Below are 18337 nucleotides of genomic sequence, written 5' to 3' on the forward strand. Positions count from 1 at the left end.
GTACAAAATCCCCTGTACAGTCATGCTCGAAATTGTTGGCACCCCAGGAATTTTTCCAGAAAAGCAAGTATTTTTCACAGAAAAGTATTGCAGTAACACATGTTTTTCTATACACATTTCAATTCCCTTTGTGTGTATTGGAACAAAACAAAAAAAAGGGAGGAAAAAAAGCAAATTGGACATAATGTCACACAAAACTCCAAGAATGGGCTGGTCAAAATTCTTGGCACCCTTTCAAAATTGTGGATAAAGATTGTTTCAAGCATGAGATGCTCCTTTAAACTCACCTGGGGCAAGAAACAGGTGTGGGCAATATAAAAATCACACCTGAAAGCAGATAAAAAGGAGAGAAATTCACTTAGGCCCCATACACACGATAGAATCCATCCGCAGATAAATCCCAGCAAATGGGTTTCTGCGGATAGATCCTATGGTGTGTACACGCCAGCGGATCTGTTTCCGCGGAGAAATCTCCTCTGGGATGGATTCCAGCAGATCGGATATTTGCTGTGCTGCACAACAAATCCATCTGCTGGAATCCATTCCAACGGATGGATCCGCTCGTCTGTACAGACTTACCGGATCCATTCGTCCAAAGGGATTCCCCGCACGCGTCGTAATGATTTGACGCATGCGTGGAATTCCTTATATGACAGCGTCGCGCCCGTCGCCGCGTCATAATCGCGGCGACGGCGCGACACGTCATCGGCAGAGGATTTCTGCGCGGATTTCAATGCGATGGTGTGTACACTCCATCCCATCGAAATCAGCGGAAATCTTTGAGAGGATTTATCCGTGGAAACGGTCCGCTGGACCGTATCTGCGGATAAATGCTCTCGTGTGTACGGGGCCTTAGTCTTTGCATTGAGTGTCTGTGTGTGCCACACTAAGCATGGACAACAAAAAGAGAAGAAAACTGTCTGAGGACTAGAGAACCAAAATTGTGGAAAAATATCAACAATCTCAAGGTTACAAGTCCATCTCCAGAAATCTAGATTTGCTTTTGTCCACAGTGCGCAACATTATCAAGAAGTTTGCAACCCATGGCACTGTAGCTAATCTCTCTGGGCGTGGACGGAAGAGAAAAATTGATGAAAGGTTGCAACGCAGGATAGTCCAGATGGTGGATAAGCAGCCCCAAACAAGTTCCAAAGAAGTTCAAGCTGTCCTGCAGGCTCAGGGAGCATTAGTGTCTACGCCAACTATTAGTGTCAACGCCAACTATCCATTGCCAAAATGTACTTGAGTAAGCCAAAATCCTTCTGGGAAAACGTCTTGTGGACAGATGAGACCAAGATAGAGCTTTTTGGTAAAGCACATCATTCTACTGTTTACCGAAAACAGATTGAGGCTTAGAAAGAAAAGAACACAGTACCTACAGTGAAATATGGTGGAGGTTCAATGATGTTTTGGGGTTGTTTTGATGCCTCTGGCACTGGGTGCCTTGAATGTGCGCAAGGCATCATGAAAATCTGAGGATTACAAAAGGATTTTGGGTCGCACTGTAGAGCCCAGTGTCAGAAAGCTGGGTTTGCGTCCGAGATCTTGGGTCTTCCAGCAGGACAATGACCCCAAACATAGGTCAAAAAGCACCCAGAAATGAATGGCAACAAATCGCTGGAGAGTTCTAAAGTGTCCAGCAATGAGTCCAGATCTAAATCCCATGAACACCTGTGGAGAGATCTTAAAATTACTGTTGGGAAAAGGCGCCCTTCCAATAAGAGAGACCTGGAGCAGTTTGCAAAGGAAGAGTGGTTCAAAATTCCGGGTGAGTGGTGTAAGAAACTTATTGATGGAAGCGACAGATTTCAGTTATTTTTTCCAAGGGGTATGCAACCAAATATCAGGTTAAGGGTGCCTAGAATTTTGACCAGCTCATTTTTGGAGTTGTGTGTGACATTATGTCCAATTAGCTTTTTTTCCTCCCTGTTTTTGTTTTGTCCCAATACACACAAAGGGAATAAACATGTGTAAAGCAAAACATGTGTTACTGCAATATTTTTCTGTGAGAAATACTTGATTTTCTGGAAAAATTCCTGGGGTGCCAACAATTTCAGGCATGACTGTATAAGCAGGATGCCCCCTGCTGGAGGATAGTGTAGGAGTACACCGGTGATTTGGCACAGCTATTAAACACTACAGAACAAATTACCAGTAAGGAAATCTGTGCTGTCTGTAACTACATTCTCACTAATTGTCAGCAGTGTGTTAACAAGTCAGGCATGTTCTTCTGATGTGGAACAGACATAAATCATCAGACTCCATATTATTCTTGCATATCTGATACTTGTGGTTTACAGCTTTATTTCAACTTTTGCAAAGTTGTTTCTGCTAAAATCCCGTGCTGCGGAAACAAGAGTTCAACGTGACATGTGTCACGTTGCAAAAAATCTGCAGACTTTACAGAGGAATGGGCTATTTCTGAACAGATAAACTATTCTAAGCAAGCAGTTCACAGGCTAGGTCATTATCCCTCTGTATTTACTGCACAGCCAGTCACTGATGCCCTGTATCCAAGCTCTGCTGCCAACGTGCCACATACACAGCACACGCTACAAACGGCTACATGAGTGGTGAGCTTCAATTCACAAAAAAATATCTGATAAGCATGCAAAATATGCCATCTACACTTCATGCTTATTAAAGTAGCAATGACAAAATGCAGTAACCCAAGTAAATCAATCAAATGTCAACATCTACCACTTTTTAACTACCGAAATTAAATTTTTGCTGATTGGTTTACAGGGGTCATTGGACTTTGCAGATTGCTTTTGGACTTATTTAATAGGACCGAGTGTAAGTAAGGAGCTTTCCATCGGTTAAAACTATATTCCAAGTCTCCAGCGTAAGGTAAAATATAAGAAATTAGTACTAGAAAGTTAAATGCGCAACCAGAGGAACGCAATTATGTTAGCCAAAGTCTGAAAAAAAATGTGCTACAACATCTATAGAGTCGTAGGCTGTTTTAGAAGCACTCTACTTCTTACAAGGCATAGATGGAAAGCATAGGCATACCTATAGGTGGTGTATCAATGTAATGTCATGAACAGAAAGCAGTGCATGGCTTCAGGACATCACATGCCATATCCAGAGAGGATATCCCAGGTTGATGAGACTCATACAGATCTAACACGACCCAGCTATTGGTTTCCTTAGTTCAGTGTAAAATATCTAACCAGCCCACGATGCGGTCCAGAGTCTCGTCTGCACTGGGAGTAAGGAGACGCTGCATAAAAGGCTCCGTCTGCTCCCCTAACATGAAAAGTTCTGTTAAAGCCTGCTTACACTGCTGAGAATGTTGGCAGCTACATGGAATGTGGGATGGGTCAGGAACTGCTCCATAAAAAGAGAAAACACTTATATCAGCCACTTGGTGACTTTTTTTCATGGTTGCTCTCTTGCGGTTTCCTTTTTGGTAGAAAATGTACTTTGTTGCAGTGAAGGAGGAGGACGAGAGCGTGTTAACCCACTCCATGCCTACAGCAATGCAGACAGCAGTCTTGAATCATTCCACTTCCCACATTGTCTAGGCAGCCCTACCAGGTGACGTCACTGTCTGGAGCAAAGGCGATGGATTGTGCTGCAATGTTTGTTGTTATCGTGTTTACAAAGTTGTCAGTAATGTACAGAAGCGGAGGCCTGCAGGATGTCACTGCACAGAATAAAAGGAAGGCCACAGAGAGGAACAGCCAGAAACAGTTAAAAAAAAAAAAAGGAAAAAAGAGAAAAACCAAAACACATAAATGTCACTCATAGATCTAAACCAGTGCAAATGGCCAGAATTGCTTAATGTGGAAATAAAGTGAAAAAAAAAAAAAAAATCGCAAACTGACAGTCTCGTTATAATGAAGACAACATGCTATGTCTCTTCTGCTATAAAACAGTTACCTTCTCGTTCGCAAACCTTCTTAAAGTGTCACTAAACCCATATCATAAAAAACTATCCAATAAATAGTGCATTACATGCTGTTCATACTTACTCCGTCACTATAAGATTTGTTTTCTGTATTCTGCTAAAAAACCTGGCTAATCATGCTGTTCTCTATCTCCACTTTCTGTCCATGTCCCCAATTAAGCTCGAGATTTTGCAGCTGTGGTGGCAACTCTGCACATGCTCAGTTTTCAGCTCAGTTTCTATGCTGAGCATTTCCTCCCAATCACATCTGAGCAGTCCATGTGCCTCTAGTCTAGAGTCAAATATGTGCGTGTATACACAGTGGTAAACAGCAGCCCACGCCCTTCCTCCTCCTCCTCCATGCCCACTAATCAGCTAAACACAATGGGGGGTGGGATATTACATGTAGATTAATGGTGGCTTTACCTCCCTCCTATTCTCAGACACAGGCTAGAACAGAGTAACACAGCCTGTGACTGGCAGGACTCTGCCCAAAGCATGTTATTTCCACAAAATAATAAAGATTTGATTTCAAATATATTTTTGTATGCCGATTTAAAACAGTTTGACAATTTTTTTTGTTTTGTTTTTTGAACCAACAACTGAGGACTAGAAGCTCCTCCTGCTTATGTTTCCCTGCAGACAGGTTGGGAAAGAGATAGGTCCAGTGCCGGCCCAGGACATTGTGCTGCCTGAGACTAAGAATGAAACCAAAAGGCCCCCACATTCATTATTTTATATCATGATAACTAAAGGGGACCTGGCATGGCTCTATACATGTATAAAAGGAGTATAAAGAGGACCTGTCATTGCTCTATACATGTATAGAAGTATAAAGAGGACCTGTCATGGCTCTATACATGTATATAGAGGACCTGTCATTACTCTTTACATGTGAAGGAATATCAAGAGGACCCGTCATGGCTCTATAAATGTATATAGGACTATAAAGAGTACTAGACATGGCTCTATACATGTATAAAGGAGTGTAACGAGGGCCTGTCATGGCTCTATAGATGTATAAAGAGGACCTGTCATGGCTCTATACATGTATATAGAGGACCTGTCGAGACTCTTTACATGTAAAGGAATATAAAGAGGACCTGCCATGGCTCTATAAATGTATATAGGAGTATAAAGAGGACCGGTCATGGCTCTATACATGTATAAAAGAGTATAACAAGGGCCTGTCATGGCTCTATAGATGTATAAAGAGGGCCTGTCATGGCTCTATACATGCATATAGGCGTATAAAAAGACCTGCTATGGCTCTATACATGTATCCAGGAGTATAAAGGGACCTGTGAATTGCCGGCGGCCACAATGTCTTTTGCGCAAACTAATCAATGTACGCCAATTGTGTTTTTTTTGGTACCAAAAATATGTAGAAGAATACATATTGGCCTAAACTGAAGAAAATGGTTTAGTTTTCTAAATTTTGGGGATATTTATTATAGCAAAAAGTAAAAAAATATATATATACTATATATACTAAAATTCAGGAAACTTTTAAAAACTTTCCTATTTGTTCAAGTGTATGGCCCTAATTAGGGTAAGATATTAGTATTGGTATGGTATTTTAGCTTTTTTAAATGTTATTATGTATTTTATATTGTTATCTTATAGTAATGAGAGAGGTGTCCTGTATTTTTTCATATGTTGGTTCTATGAGCGCATCGAGGCCTGTTGGTAATGACTGCGCTCTCAATAAGCATTTTAAATAAATAAATAAATAAATAAATATATATTTATAGCACAAAAAATAAAAACCGCAGGGGTGATCAAATATCACCAAAAGAAAGCTCTATTTGTGGGGAAAAAAGGACATCAATTTTATTTGGGTAGCGGATCTGGCAGAACGGGCTGACGGGCATCAGTATGCTGCCCCCCCTAAAAGTGCTGCCTGGTACCCATGGTACCACCCGGTCCCATCATAGGGCCTGCCCTGGATAGGTCATATGACAGCTGTATATTGATTAGAAAAAAGGTACTTGGGAACAATTATGTGCCACTTTGTGTTGGTCTATCACATAAAATCACAATAAATACATTTACGTTTTTGGTCCTAATATGACAAAATGTGTAAAACCTCAGGGGTACAAGTACTTTTTCAAAGCACTGTACGTGTCCATGGGCAACTGAGCTTTCTGTGACAAGTGTGTGCTCACGGCATGCTCCCAGCACAGTGACTGTCATAAACAGCTCTCAATAGTTAATGATCCATGTCCTCACAATTGCAATACAGACAATTGGCAGAGCGTGGAAGACCCCCGTTCTTTCCACAGCCAAAACATAATCTTGGATTATACAAACCATGGTGCACTGGAAGGTGGAGGCCATGATAACTCATACAAGGCGTAAATACTTGCTTGTTTGGTATCCTTGATTTATGCATTTTCTTTCAGACGGAACAGACTGTAGCCCGTTCAACTTGTACGTTGGGCTAGATCACTGTTCGTCTGTATTCCTCTCCCTTTTCCCTCCTAAACAGACTACCCTCCCATCCATCCCTTTTTTTCCATATTCCTCAATGTCTGACTATTATATATGCAAAGACTTTCTGCACCAAGCTACTGCACATTTGTAGTTTCTTCATGCTCCGTTATTCATTGCAGAGCAACCTGATGCTGAGCAATAACACCATTACTACTGGAAAACCGGAAAGTCACAAAAGCCGCACATCACAAAAAAAAAAAAAACCCTGTGTGTAAAAAGAGTAGAATCAGCCCTGGTTCTGTCCAAGCCATATGCCCCAATGCGCTAAGCCCTGTGAGGGAGGTGAAACGCGTTGGAGTGACCTGGATGGAGCCCGGACTGAGGTTGCTCTTACTCTTTATTGAGTGTGATGTGCAGCTTTTGGAACTTTCCTTTTCTTCTCATTGATATCCATGGAGCACAGACAAACATGTTTGCCGTTGCTACCCTCTTCCCACATCAATGGTTGCTGTGCTTCATACCTGAAATCCTCTTTCTCCTTAGAAGTTGGCAGCGTCTATAGCCAATAGCAGGCTGTGTGTTGGCCATTAGTCAGCCCACTGCCTGCTGTCAACAACAGGAGGGGCAGACCTGATGCCCACCCAGCTACACAACTTCTTGGCCACTGCCATGGCTGTGACACCTGCAGCAACAGGAGGAAGCTCAACTGCACGGAGATTCGAGTGTCTGTATAGACCCTTCCGTTTCAGTGCACCTCCACACACAGTGTGTGGTCCAAATTAGTTTACCTGTTTACAACGCACCGACATTTGTTCTGCAGAGACTCTATGGAAGTCTAAACACTCTTTATGAATTCCTTAGTGTGTATCATGTAGAACTGCATTTTTGTTAAAAAAAATACTTCTAATTTTTCATCATTTTAGTGCTCTCAGAGCTGCTGATCTTCTGCAGCCTCATGGCATTTCTCTGAGCGGGTTTCATGATGGTGACAACAGCTGACCATATCTGTTTTTTTATATGGTATTAAAATGAATTTTGTTTCTTAAATCAGATGAAGCTTGGCGTTTCAATTGTCCCCTGGCCGTGCTGCTTGATACCCATTTTCTCTATACCACCAGTATCTATAGAGTTCTGTATGGATATGTGTTACAAGCAGGCGCTGTACTCCAGAGTCTATGTGCAGCCCTTCAAAGCAACATGCAACAGCCAGTGCAAGAGGGGCACACAGAGGAAAAAGCTGCAACTCTCCTTCTCCACAGCAATGATTGACAAGCTACTCTCATGTTGTAGAGGAGGAGAAGAGGCATGGTATTTCCCTCTGTCTCTCTATGAGTGGCTTCTATGAAGCTCTGGAGCGGCCTCATGTAGACAGGGAGTACAGACCTGAAGCATACACATAGTGAAGACTCAAAAGGACTCCATAGATCCCGGTGGCCACAGAAAGAATGAGTATCAAGCAGAGAGGCCAGAGGGAAATTTTAAAACCAAGCCCAAGGAGAAAATAATAAAAACAAAAAAACAAAACAAAATTACATGTAGGAAAAACAAGAAACAATTACACAAATAAAATTTTAAGGCATAGTAAAACAGCCACTTGTGGTCCCCATCTGAAGCATGTGTTGCAGCAAGGTAAAAAGATAAATCTACATAGCAGGGATGGAGACAACAATAATATTTGAAAATGCTTCTAAAACATTCCCTATGCATTTCAAAACTAAACAAAAACAAAAAAACACACTTTAATCAAATAACGTATGGTTCTGTGCCACTGGCTCTGCCAGTGATGTTCGTGTCGGCACTATGTAGTCACTATTGGCTGCTGCATTGGACTTGCTGTCTGGAAGGATTGATTTGGTGCCCAGGAATGACTAGAGCTGCAGACATGCGCAGTTGACCGGTTGCCACCACGTACAGTACCAAGGACAGAACTGTGGACAGTACTTTTGGCAAATTACTGGCAATACACCATCCACACCATTCAGACTTGTGGGTGCTGGGTGCTCAGTAGCTGAATCCAGAGGTCCCAGTGCCAGTCAACAAAGTGATAACCCTTCTTTTTTACACTCAGTTAGCTAGATTCAGAGAATTACGGCGGAGTATCAGTAGATACGCCGTCGTAACTCTGAATCTACGCCGTCGTAAATTTAAGTGTATTCTGGAAACCAGATACACTTAAATTAGGCTAAGATACGAGCGACGCAAGTCTCCTACGCCGTCGTATATTAGGATGCATATTTACGCTGGTTGCTAGGTGGCGCTTCCGTTGTTTTCCGTGTTGAATATGCAAATGAGCAAGATACGCCGATTCACGAACGTACGTGCGCCCGTCGCAATTAGTTACGCCGTTTACGTAAGAGATACGCCGGCGTAAAGATAAAGCTGCTCCCTAGCTGGCGCAGCCCATGCAAGGTATGAACGTCGGAACAAGCCTATCTTTTTACGCCGTTTGCGTAGGTCGTACGCGAATAGGGCTGTGCGTAAGTTACGTTCACGTCGTAGGCAGTGTTCGACGTATCTTAGGCATTCTATCCGACGCATGCGCACTGGGATACGTCCACGGTTGGCGCATGTGCCGTTTGTTGATAACGTAATTTACGTGGGGTCATGCTTAATTTCCCTAAAACACGCCCACCTCTTCCGCATTTGAATTAGGCGCGCTTACGCTGGCACATTTACGCTATGCCGCCGTAACTTAGGATGCAAGTGCTTTGTGAATACAGCACTTGCCTCTCTAACTTGCGGCGGCGTAGCGTAAATACCATACGCTACGCCCGCACAAAGTTACGCTGCCCTACCTGAATCTGGCCAAGTATTTATTCAACTTTTTTTTTACTAGCCATAAAGATATATTACCCGGTTTGAAATGAAAATGTATAAACAGAATATAAACGTAGTGCTTTAGTAAAATATTGTCTTCATTATGCCTACTGACAACTAGTCAAGACTTGAAAATCCAAAAAGCCACAAACCCTGTTATGTTTGGCTGCTTGTTCCTTTACAATCAAAATAGGATGACATTTACATTTTAGTTAGATTTTTTTATATTGTTGTGTGAAGGGTGTTTGTCATGAAGTAGATGAAGGCATTCATTCCAGGGTTTCATGCTAGTTCTAGCAGGGTTGTTAAGGGGGGGGGGGGGGGGGGACAGAAGGGGAAAATGCCATGGGTGGTACAATTTGCTGGAGGAAGAAACTGCAGGTGAAGCGCCGCTGTATGCTGTAAGCCTGTCTAAGGCCGCGTACACACGATCAGTCAAAACCGATGAAAACGGACTGAAGGTCCGTTTCACCGGTTAATCGATGAAGCTGACTGATGTGCCTACACACTATCGGTTAAAAAAAACGATCATGTCAGAACGCGGTGACGTAAAACAAACGAAATGCTGAAAAAAACGAAGTTCAATGCTTCCAAGCATGCGTCGACTTGATTCTGAGCATGCGCGGCCTTTTGACCGATGCTTTTGCATACTCACGATCGGTTTTGACCCATCGGTCAGGCGTCCATCGGTCAAATTTTAAAGCAAGTTCTATTTTTTTTGACCGAAGGATAACTGAACGATGGCGCCCACACACGATCGGTTTGGACCGATGAAACGGACCTTCAGTCCGTTTTCATCGGTTTTGACTGATCGTGTGTACGCGGCCCAAGATGTGCCGAGTGCACTCCAGCACCAGGCACAAGCCCTTCACCTCCCATCTCTGTGAACGGCGGTGTATCATCCATGTGTGCAGGGTGTTTACTGCACACTGCCTTCTGGGGGGAGGGGACTGTGACCCCCCTGCACACATGGACGATTTTCCCTTGACAGCCGGGGATGATCGGTGCACCGATCTCCCTGCATGGCTTTTCAGACCACCACTTCGCCTCCTCTCCCTCCCGCGGCTGTCAGCTAAAATACCATACAGGGAGATTGGTGCTTGAAACTGTCCCCCCGCCGCACCAATGTCCACCGTGTCCTTCTCCAGCCCTGTGTTCTATGTACCCCTTCCTCTGGCCCGCTGTGTGTCCCCCCCCCTCAGCCGGCTCCCTCCACTCCAGCCGGCTACAGGGGGTATATGTCAGGATGGAGAGCGGAGGAAGGAGCAGGTATATATGTAATTTTACCAGATCCTTCCTTTTCTATATTGGATTCAGTGAGGGATCGCTCCTGTGTCCTGTTATAACTAAGCAGATTAAACTGTGTGTTACTCTGCTTCAGTTTATAAATGGAGAGGAGCCTATGTCTCCTGTCCATTCATTTTCAATGCTGAAGCTGCTGAGAAAGACTGGTGAATCTGTGTCCCCAGTCCCTTTTTCTGTCTCAAAGGGGAGATGTAAGGGGTATCTCACCAAAGATCACCAACAGGGCTGATAAAAATATAAAATTTGCAATAAATATTAAAAAATAAAATTGTAAAAAGTGCTAAAAAATGTAATTGGGTAAAAAAAAAAATCTATAAAATTAAAAACTACTGACATCCCCCCCCCCCTTAAAGACACTGTGCAGAGTCCCCAACCCCCCTAAAAAAAAAATGACACCGTCCACTGCTTTACTGACACCATCCACTTCCCCATAAACAAAGTTGCCATCAGCTGAGGCTCAAACGCTTACCTGGTAAAAACTAAACTTGTGACCCAAAGACCAGGTGGCAGCAAAATTGATAAACAGATGCCTGATGCTGAAAAGCCCAAGAAGCATTAACTGGTCTTTTTGAGTGTGCTTTGACAGGTAAAAGTGGAACCTCACCCTTGACAACATAGGTTGGAATGATGGAATGTCAAGTCCACCTGGCAATAGTGGAACATGAAGCAGTGTGTCCTCTAGGGTGACCTTAAGGAAAGACAAATACAGACTGAAGAAAGGGAGTTGTACAGCATGTACTACATCATGGCAACGTAGGAAAGTCTTGTGACAAAGTTTCGTAGCAGGACAGAGAAATGGTAGAACAATGTCATGGTTAAGGTGTGGGGAAGAACCATCATGGGAAGAAAACATGCCTTGGACCTCAAAATAACTGTGTAGCACGAAAAAGGCCTCAAGGACTCCCCCACAGTATTTATGACAAGAAAAACAACCTTGTAGGTCAGATAGGGCTTAAGAGCCAACATATACAGGCTAAGATCCCATGGAGTCAATGAGGAACATACAAAATGTGAGCGACACCCTGTATGAAGGCCCCTGAAAAAAAGAACAGCTAAGGTTGAAACTTTATTGATTGTATTCAAGGCCAAGACTGATCTTGGGGCAACAGTCTGGAGGACACTTTATCCAACAGAATTTTTTTTTTTCACCCAATGAGAAAGATTTGTTCCAGGTGATAACCAAATCCAACAAACCCCTGCTCCACAGGACCTGGGCATGAACACCCAGGCTATTTAAGCAAGCAACCAACCAAAAAGCAGAGTGAAAAATTAGTCAATGGTACAGAAAATATGGATGATCTTCAGAGGGTTTACAGAGAGCCTGCCAAGGTCTGAGTACCACATCCACCTTGGCCAGTTCCGTGCATTGAAAATAATAGGAATGCCCTATATCTGGGTCCCGTGGAGTAGATAAGGAAGGAGTTTCAGACGAAAGCATATATTAGATTGAACTGATCCCACAGCCACCAAAGCATCCACTGAGAAGGCTAGAAAATCCCAGGACCTGGAGACAAATCTGCTCAGTTAGTTGAACCTGGAAGCCAGGAGCAGGGCAGTGGAGTCGGAGTCGAAGTCGGGGGAAATTTTGGGTACCTGGAGTCCGAGTCGGCAAACAATGCACCGACTCCGACTCCTACTAAATTTAGATTGGAATTAAAAAAAAAAAAAAAGCAAGTTTAAATGTCCCAATTCACAAAAAGTTATAATTAATGACTTCTCTACTGTAAGAATAAAGACCAATGCATGCAGTGCCTCACGTAACCGCAAAACGAACACGTTAAGTGACCGTGAAGAAGCATGCTTTTCATGTGCTTCACTATATGGCACGCAACGCACAATTAGGAGCGGCAATACTTATACTTTCCTTAGTGTTGTGTTCTGCTTTTACAGGGAACGCATGTTAGAGAACCAGTAAGTGTCCAAATAAAAAAATTCCAACAGGAGTTTTATAAAGCACTAAAAGAAGTTGAAAAGTATGATCGCTCATCAAAACTTACTGTTGAAGAAGCCATCCTTGTTTATCCAGAGATCGTAAGTGATGTGGCCAGAATAGTTACTGCAATGCCACCCACCCAAGTCAGTGTCGAAAGATTATTTTCAGCCCTAAAAATAATAAAGTCTGACTTAAGAGCCTCTATGAAAGAGGATCTGGCAGAGGCAATTCTCTTCCGTAGAACTCTACATTGAATTGATTTGCATTTACTAAGCCTATAACTACATTTCAAGATTAATATAAACCATTTCTAGGTTTTACAGATTTTGTTTTTGGTTCATTAAAGATAAGCTTTGTTTTTGTTCTAAAACAACCAAATAATGTGGTTTGTATTTTTGAACTGGTAAAGATCCTGTTCCTGATGTTTATGCCTGCTGCTACTATCCAGCCACTTGATTGTTTTCATTGTGTTTGTCTTTTGCTTAAACTGTGCAATACAGTAGACTGTTGGCTTCCCAGCCAGTAGTCATGTGGTAGGTTGCGTTTCTTTCCCTCAAGGAATGTATAAAATACATTCGCATATTAATACAGAGGAGTCGGAGTCGGGGAGTCGGAGTCGGAAGTACATAAAACTGAGGAGTCGGAGTCGGAACATTTATCTACCGACTCCACAGCCCTGGCCAGGAGGTCCACTTTCTGCGTCTCCTACCTGCAACAGAGGGTTGCAACTCAGGGTGAAGTGACATTTACCCAGGGTCCAGACATTGACATCTGAGAAAGTCCACCTGACAATTTTCATGTTCCAGCCCTGCAGACACGGCTACAAAAGAAAGTGCCACCAAAGCCAAAATCAGATCCAGCACTTTTTAAACCACAAGGCTTCTGCTTCCTCCCTTTAGTTAATGTAGGCTACTGCCATGGCATTGTTCGACTAAGGCGACAGCCAAGAACATAAAGGTTGTCTGTCCCTTAACAAGTTCATGACAGACCCTCTTTTTTTTCCTCTCACTTCTCTTTTTTACCCCCTTTTTTCTTTGTTTGTTCTTTGGCGATTCAAATATTGTTGCTTTACCATTATTGTGGTTTTATGCTCAGGAGTTTGACTATTGGGGGTCCCTATAATCTCCTATCCAAGGTCCCTCCCCTACCTTCCATTCCTACTACCCCCTATTGTGAAATGGCTATTTACAATGCATTCCCCACAGCACGTTATATGTTTTGATGCTACTTTGGTTCAATATGAACCTAGTTTGTATTTATCAACTTTTATATTGATGAATGTTCACTTTTCTTTCATCATATTCTTTTCCAAATGCTACAAGGATGGAAAACACATTGTGGCATGCCAGAGTTGCCCTTAAGTCAATAAAAACTTTATGGAATGAAATGGTGAGGACTGGAGTTCTCATTCCAGAAACATTCTTTCTGTTGCTTCTGGATCATCACAAAGTGTTTCTTCATCAGCAGCATCTTCCAGTAATGAAGTCTTACAAACCACTGCCTCCCAAAAATACGCAGCCCCTTCATTTATAGATACAATGACTCGTGGGAATCAAAATTATCAAAATTAGTTTTTTTAATTTTTGAAAAAAAAAAAATTCTCATGGCTTTAAAAATTTCCAGAAGTTTTACATCTCTAGAGAGTATCCTAAAATGAATGGTTACATCTACCGATAATCTTCCTTTCCAGTTTTTCCAGCTTGCCCCCAAACCGCTACCCCCCACCTCCCTGTTCGCCGATATCTCCTTTAGCTTGCCAGGTGCTAAAGAGAGACCCATTGCATGTGTGCTGAGGCTAGAACCTAAGACACACACAAACTGAATGACGGCTGAAGCAGCCTGTTATTCCCTCTACCCCTGGCAAGGCTCTACAACAGGGGTGCCCAACCTTTTTTGGAGATTGAGGGACACTTAAGCAACTTGGTAACCATTCGGGGGCCACAATGAGCGGAGTGGGTGGATGACAGGTCACGGCTACTCTATCGGCCCTCCAGTCCGCCCAGATGAAAGGGGACGTACTCCCTTCTGTTTTTCAGGTTGGAGGTAGGCGGGCGTAAATAGACATCTGTCGCTCTATAGAGGTGAATTGAGGGTCCCATTTGGTCGGGCTGATTGTGTGAAAAGGGCCTAAGACTGCTTTCACACTGATGTTCTGTGGTTTACCCACACCGCGGGTGCAGCGTAGTGTATCTTTGTCTATCCTGCGGGCTAGCGGAACTTTGTCAAAGACTCCGCCTTTGCAAAAGCCGGTGCTGTAGAGGAAGCTTAGGCTTATGGGGCTCTGCTCCGCAGCTGCTTTCTTCCCCTACCACCAGCTTCATTCACAACACTGATGCTGTGGTATGGCGGATCAGCAACCTGCGATCTGGGCTTGCCAACAAACCACCATTCCAGAGCAGGAGGTCACGGGCCACATCAGAGGGCTTTGCGGGCCACATGTGGCCCCCGGGCCACTGGTTGGCCACCCCTGCTCTACAACCTGGGTGCTTGCCAGAGGGCTCTTTGGTATAAAGTGATCTATAGTTGATCAATTTTTACATCGTTCTTCCAAACATCGTTAATGTACCAGGGTTCTTATTGCTATGTATACCTGAGAAATGTAGGTGTCCTTTATGTAACATTTTCTACCGTTTGTATGTTCTTACTTTGAAACATAAATTAGAATGCAGTTACACTTCAGAACATAATACACTAAATATGTCAGCAGAGGTTTTTCACCTGCATCATTTTCTCTTCGATCGACTTCATCGTAAACGTCCATGGCAAGCTCTTCAAAGAGTCTGTTACTGAGCTGTGAATGAACACAATGCTTGGTTAGTCAGCTGGTAATGGTGGGGAGTATACACATGTCTATCAGAAGAAAGTACAGAGGATGGAGGAGTGCTAGATGAAGAGATAATGACAACATGGGGAATCATCAGAGCATAGACACACTGAAAGCTCTGCAATTACATCAGGTTGGAGCAGCAAGTGATTAATGAAAAGATAAAAAATGCCACTTAAAAACCATGACAAGTGAGACAGGAGGGTAGGTGACATGATGGAAGCTGGGTGAACAGCTCTATCAGATAAATTACAGACATCAGACAGATTTTATGAACATGAACACGCCTCAAGCTGGCTTTTTGAAATTCTGTGATGCAATTTTAGTGGATTCGATTTGGAGTAGACCTTAATTCTGCGGTTCGTGTGATAAATATGCTGTATATGGCTTTTTGACTATACGTTTTCTATGTCCATAAATGTCAAATGTTTACCTTACTGTGCCATGTATGATTGTTTAAAGTTTATTTTTTTATTTTCGTTGTTTTATTTGGACTGTATGTCCCACTGAACTGTGTTGAGTAGCGGTGGTTCAGTGGTATATGGGTGCCTGGCCTCGTGTGCAATGTGAAGTTTTCTCTTTACCATCAATTGACATGGCATTTACTGTCCCGGCAGATTACCGCTTCTGCACGCGTGGTGCGTCACTACATAGGGTGTGGCCTCAGTAACCTGATGACATCACAAGAGGATTAGCCCACCGGTGCCATTGATAAGTTTATATTATAAGCATGAACCATGATGAATTTCATTTTGTAATACAGTAAAACCTTGGTTTGAGAGCATTTTGCAAGACAAGCAAAATGTTTTAATAAGTTTTGACTTGATATACAAGCGATGTCTTGATACAAGAGTAGCGTCATGTCACAACCGAGTATAAAAAAAGAAGAGGAGTCTCTAAGTGTAGCAATATGGTTACATTTAATGAAGGTACAACATTTAGCAACTTATTGCTACACTTAGGTGCCTCTCTTCTCTTTTATACCCTGTAAAAAAAATGCTTTGATATACAAGTGCTTTGGATTACAAGCATGTTTCTGGAAGGAATTATGCTCGCAAACCAAGGTTTTACTGTATGTCTTTTTCTCAACACAATCATGCTATGTTATATATTCATGTTTTATGCACCGTTTTCAGATTGATGAAAGTGATAGAAATTGTGCATGATATCCTGAAGAGAAGGATACAGAAACCTCTTCATAAAGGGTTTCTCTGTAGGTAGTGGGCCAGATTCTCAAAGGACTTACGACGGCGCAGCGCAATGTACACCATCGTAAGTCCTAATCTGACCCGTCGTATCTATGCGACTGATTCTTAGAATCAGTTACGCATAGATATCCATTAGATCCGACAGCCGTAAGTCTTACGCCGTCGGATCTAAACTGCAATTTTTTTTTTGCACACTAGGTGGCGCTTCCATCGAAATCCGCGTTGAGTATGCAAATTAGCTAGATACGCGAATTCCCGAACATACGCGTGGCCGACGCAGTAAAGTTACAACGTTTACGTTAGGCGTTTCCCGGCGTAATGTTGCCCCTGCTATATGAGGCGCAGCCAATGTTCAGTATGGCCGTCGTTCCCGCGTCGAAATTTTAAAAAGTTACGTCGTTTGCGTAAGTCGTCCGTGAATGGGGCTGGACGTCATTTACGTTCACGCCGAAACCAATGACGTCCTTGCGACGTCATTTGGAGCAATGCACACCGGGATATTTTATGGACGGCACATGCGCAGTTCGTTCGGCGCGGGGACGCGCTTCATTCATTTAAATGATACACGCCCCCTACCCGCCGAGAGAAGATGAAAACTGGATATAACCTTTGGTAGGAAGGAAGGATGAGGGCGGAGAACGACCTTGTCCTTATGTAAAATAAGATATGGTTCCTTACAGGATAAGGCTGCCAGTTCCGATACTCTTCTGGCGGAAACCATGGCGACCAAAAATACTAACTTCCTTGTCAGTAAAACCAAAAGGAATCTCAGCCAACGGCTCAAAAGGTTGTTTCTGTAAACTTGACAGAACAAGGTTTAAATCCCACGGACAAAGTGGGGATTTAACTGGAGGATTAATACGTAAGACCCCTTGAATGAAGGTCTTAACCAGCGAGTGGGTGGCCAGCGGCCGCTGAAACCACACTGACAAAGCTGAAATCTGTCCTTTGATTGTGCTTAATGCCAGTCCTTTATCCACTCCTAGCTGGAGAAAACTTAATACTCTATCGATGGTAAACTTGCGAGAAAGCCATAGCTTGGACTCACACCAGCCTACATAGGCCTTCCAGACCCTGTAATAAATCACCCTAGAGACCGGTTTCCTGGCTCTGATTAGGGTAGAGATTACTTTCTGAGACAGACCTCTACCCCTGAGAATCAGGGATTCAGTTTCCAGGCCGTCAAATTTAGATGCCGTAAGGCAGGGTGGAGGATCGGACCTTGCGATAGCAGGTCTGGCCGTAGAGGAAGAGTCCAAGGGTCTCCCACTACCATCTTCAGGATTAGTGAATACCATGCCCTTCTGGGCCATGCTGGAGCTACCAGGATGACTGGTATGTGCTCCACCCTGATCCTGCGCAGCAGGCGGGGTAGTAACTGGAGCGGGGGAAATGCATAAAGAAGTTTAAACTGATGCCAAGGGCAAACCAGCGCATCGGTTCCGCAGGCCATCGGATCCCTTGAGCAGGATATGAACCTGTCTAGCTTCTTGTTGAGTCTCGATGCCATGACATCCACGTCCGGCACTCCCCATCTCTGGCAGAGTGTCTGAAAGACCTGTGGATGTAGAGACCATTCCCCCGGCAACAGAGTCTGGCGACTTAAGAAGTCCGCCTGAAGGTTGTCCACTCCTGGAATGAATATTGCCGATATGCAGGGCACATGAGCTTCTGCCCACAGGAGAATCAAGCTCACCTCTCTCTGAGCGGCTTGACTCTTGGTTCCCCCTTGGTGATTTATGTATGCCACTGCCGTGGCATTGTCCGATTGAATTCTCACCGGGAACCCCTGCAACTTGGACGTCCAAGCCCTGAGGGCTAGTCGAGCAGCTCTGAGCTCCAAGATGTTGATGGGCAACTGCTTCTCTGGCTTTGCCCAAGTACCTTGGCGAGTGCAACCATCCAAAATTGCTCCCCAG

The 18337-nt window shown here is 43.5% G+C and overlaps 1 protein-coding gene across 2 annotated transcripts in view; it reads right to left on the reverse strand.

Moving 5' to 3' along the window:
- Positions 1-18337, reverse strand: part of GIT1 (GIT ArfGAP 1) — a 203758-nt gene that overhangs the window by 37356 nt on the left and 148065 nt on the right. For both annotated transcript variants that reach the window (XM_040338559.1, XM_040338558.1), the window contains exon 10: positions 15105-15177. In XM_040338559.1, the coding sequence (XP_040194493.1) occupies positions 15105-15177 (73 nt within the window). The remainder of the gene's footprint in view (positions 1-15104; positions 15178-18337) is intronic.

Source organism: Rana temporaria, chromosome 2, assembly GCF_905171775.1.
Source record: "Rana temporaria chromosome 2, aRanTem1.1, whole genome shotgun sequence".
NCBI lineage: Eukaryota > Metazoa > Chordata > Amphibia > Anura > Ranidae > Rana > Rana temporaria.